At 68.4% G+C, this 1,933-nt stretch overlaps 2 protein-coding genes across 2 annotated transcripts in view; one reads left to right on the top strand and one right to left on the bottom strand.

Moving 5' to 3' along the window:
* Positions 1-1,933, top strand: part of CCDC124 (coiled-coil domain containing 124) — a 34,285-nt gene that overhangs the window by 751 nt on the left and 31,601 nt on the right. The gene's annotated exons all lie outside the window — the stretch shown is intronic.
* The window catches only part of JAK3 (Janus kinase 3), a 10,499-nt gene that overhangs the window by 5,409 nt on the left and 3,157 nt on the right, over positions 1-1,933 (bottom strand). The window contains 4 exon segments of the mRNA XM_009279871.1: positions 1-69; positions 162-284; positions 371-653; positions 767-912. Coding sequence (XP_009278146.1) covers positions 1-69; positions 162-284; positions 371-653; positions 767-912 — 621 coding nt within the window.

The following is a 1,933-nucleotide window of genomic DNA, read 5'->3' as shown; positions in this document are numbered from 1 at the left end:
CAGGCGGTAGTAGCCGTCGATGAGAGCCACGAAGGAGCAGGCTTCCCGCAGCGTGGGGAACTCCACCTCCTGGGGCCAGGCCGGGGGGGGGGTCGGGTCAGCCTCACACCAGCCCTGGCCCCCCGCTCCGCCAGGGCTCCCCCCACACCTCCCCAGCTCACCAGCACCCGGTTGTCCGTCTTGGTGAGGGTGACGATGCGGTTCTCCACAGGGCTGCCCTCCCGGCTCGCCTGCTTGATGCTGATGTCGGCGATGTCGGGGAAGTCGCAGAAGTGCTGGCGGCTCTGCGGGGTACACGACCGGGGCTGGCCTCTGCGTCCCCCCACCTCGCCTCACCACGGGACCCCCCGGCGCAGCCACCCACCTGCACCTCAGAGCCGCCGCAGCTCCAGGAGACACCGCTCTCGCTGGCCACGTGGATGGTGATGTCCGCGGCGGAGCCGGGTGAGCGCACACGGAAACTCTCCTCCGCCCAGCGCCATTGCAGCCGCTCCAGCTCCAGCAGGTACTTGAGCTTCAGGTAGCGTCCGTCCGTCTGGCAGCCCCCGATCTTCCGCAGGGATTTGCTGAAGTGGCGGCGGATGCGCTTGCGGGTGAGGAAGCTGTGCTGCTGGATCTGGCACCGCAGCGGCTCGGGGATGCAGGACTTGTAGCTGCCGGGGACAGGGAGGTGAAGCAGCGGTGGGTGCCGGGCTGTCCCCAGGGACACTGGGCTGTCCTCATGGGTGCTGGGCCATGTCCCCACGACCGCCAGCCCCCAGCTCACCTGACATGGCTGGAGACCTCGTCAGGGCTCTGCTGCTTCTCCTTGGCAATGCGCAGCATGTCCAGCACGGCCAGGCTCAGGCACTCCTCCTGCCTGGGCAGGCTCAGTGCCACTGCCATGCGTCCCCCGATGAAATCGCTGCGGGACTGGGGAGGGAGCAGAGGCTGGGTGGGGGGTCCCTGTGCCAGCCCCCCGCTCGGCGCATCTCCTGCCCGGGGATGCCGCAGCCAGGAGACCTGATGCACCCCAAGACCCCCGGTCCGCGCACGAGGCTGTGGCGGGCATTGTCCCCCTGCAGCTAACGGGAGCTTCCAGGGTGGCCCCTGCTGACCCCCCCATCACGCCGGCCTGGCTGTGGGGGTGGCTCCAGCCCCAGCCCCACGCCCTGGTGCCTGCGTGAGTCACATCCTGCCCCAGGCTCTGGTTTCCCACTGCTGCCCGGGGGGCAGCAGAGCCAGCTCCATCCCTGGGGCATGCATCACCTGGGGGACACAGTGACCCCCATCTCAGCAACCTGGGGTGCCCCACGCCCAGCGTGGGATGCCCACAAGCAGCTCCAGCTGAGCTGGGTAGGAGGACCCATGTCCCGCGGGCGTCGTGGCCAGGGACCAGTGGGTGCTGGAGGAGGAGAGCGGCACGGTTCACGGTGGTGAAGGGCATCACTACGCTGAGCTTAACATGTCCCACACCCCCGAGAAGCCACGTGGGACCTCGCCCTGCGGCCCCAGGTGTTGGGGACAGGGATGGCAGCCTGGCAGGGCTTACCTGGGCAAAAAGGTAGTCGATGACGGGGTAGTCCAGGATGGGGCTGGCCTGGTTGTTCAGCAGCTGGAAGCGGTGGGACCATCCCAGCCCACACCAGTTGGGGAATAAGAACCTGATGGGGAGAGCGGAGGGGGCTCAGCGCCACGTCCCCCATAGCACACAGCCCCTATCGGCCATCAGAGAGGCCCCGGGGAGCCGGGCTGGGGCTGGGACGGCCGGGTCCCCACGGGCTGTACCTGATCCTGTACACCACAACCTGGCTGCGGGAGTCATCGACGGTGAAGAGGTGGTTGGGGGGGAACCAGCAGCTGAGATCCTCGGTGGCCAGGGCAAAGAGCGAGTGGCAGACGGGCAGCACGCCTGGGGACAGAAGCGGTGCTGTGACCCCTGACGAGGAACGGG

The sequence above is a fragment of the Aptenodytes forsteri genome, unplaced genomic scaffold (assembly GCF_000699145.1).
Source record: "Aptenodytes forsteri isolate BGI_AS27 unplaced genomic scaffold, ASM69914v1 Scaffold147, whole genome shotgun sequence".
In the NCBI taxonomy this organism is placed as follows: Eukaryota; Metazoa; Chordata; class Aves; order Sphenisciformes; family Spheniscidae; genus Aptenodytes; species Aptenodytes forsteri.
Note: the sequence above shows the minus strand (reverse complement) of the source record. Positions and strands in the feature narration are given on the sequence as shown.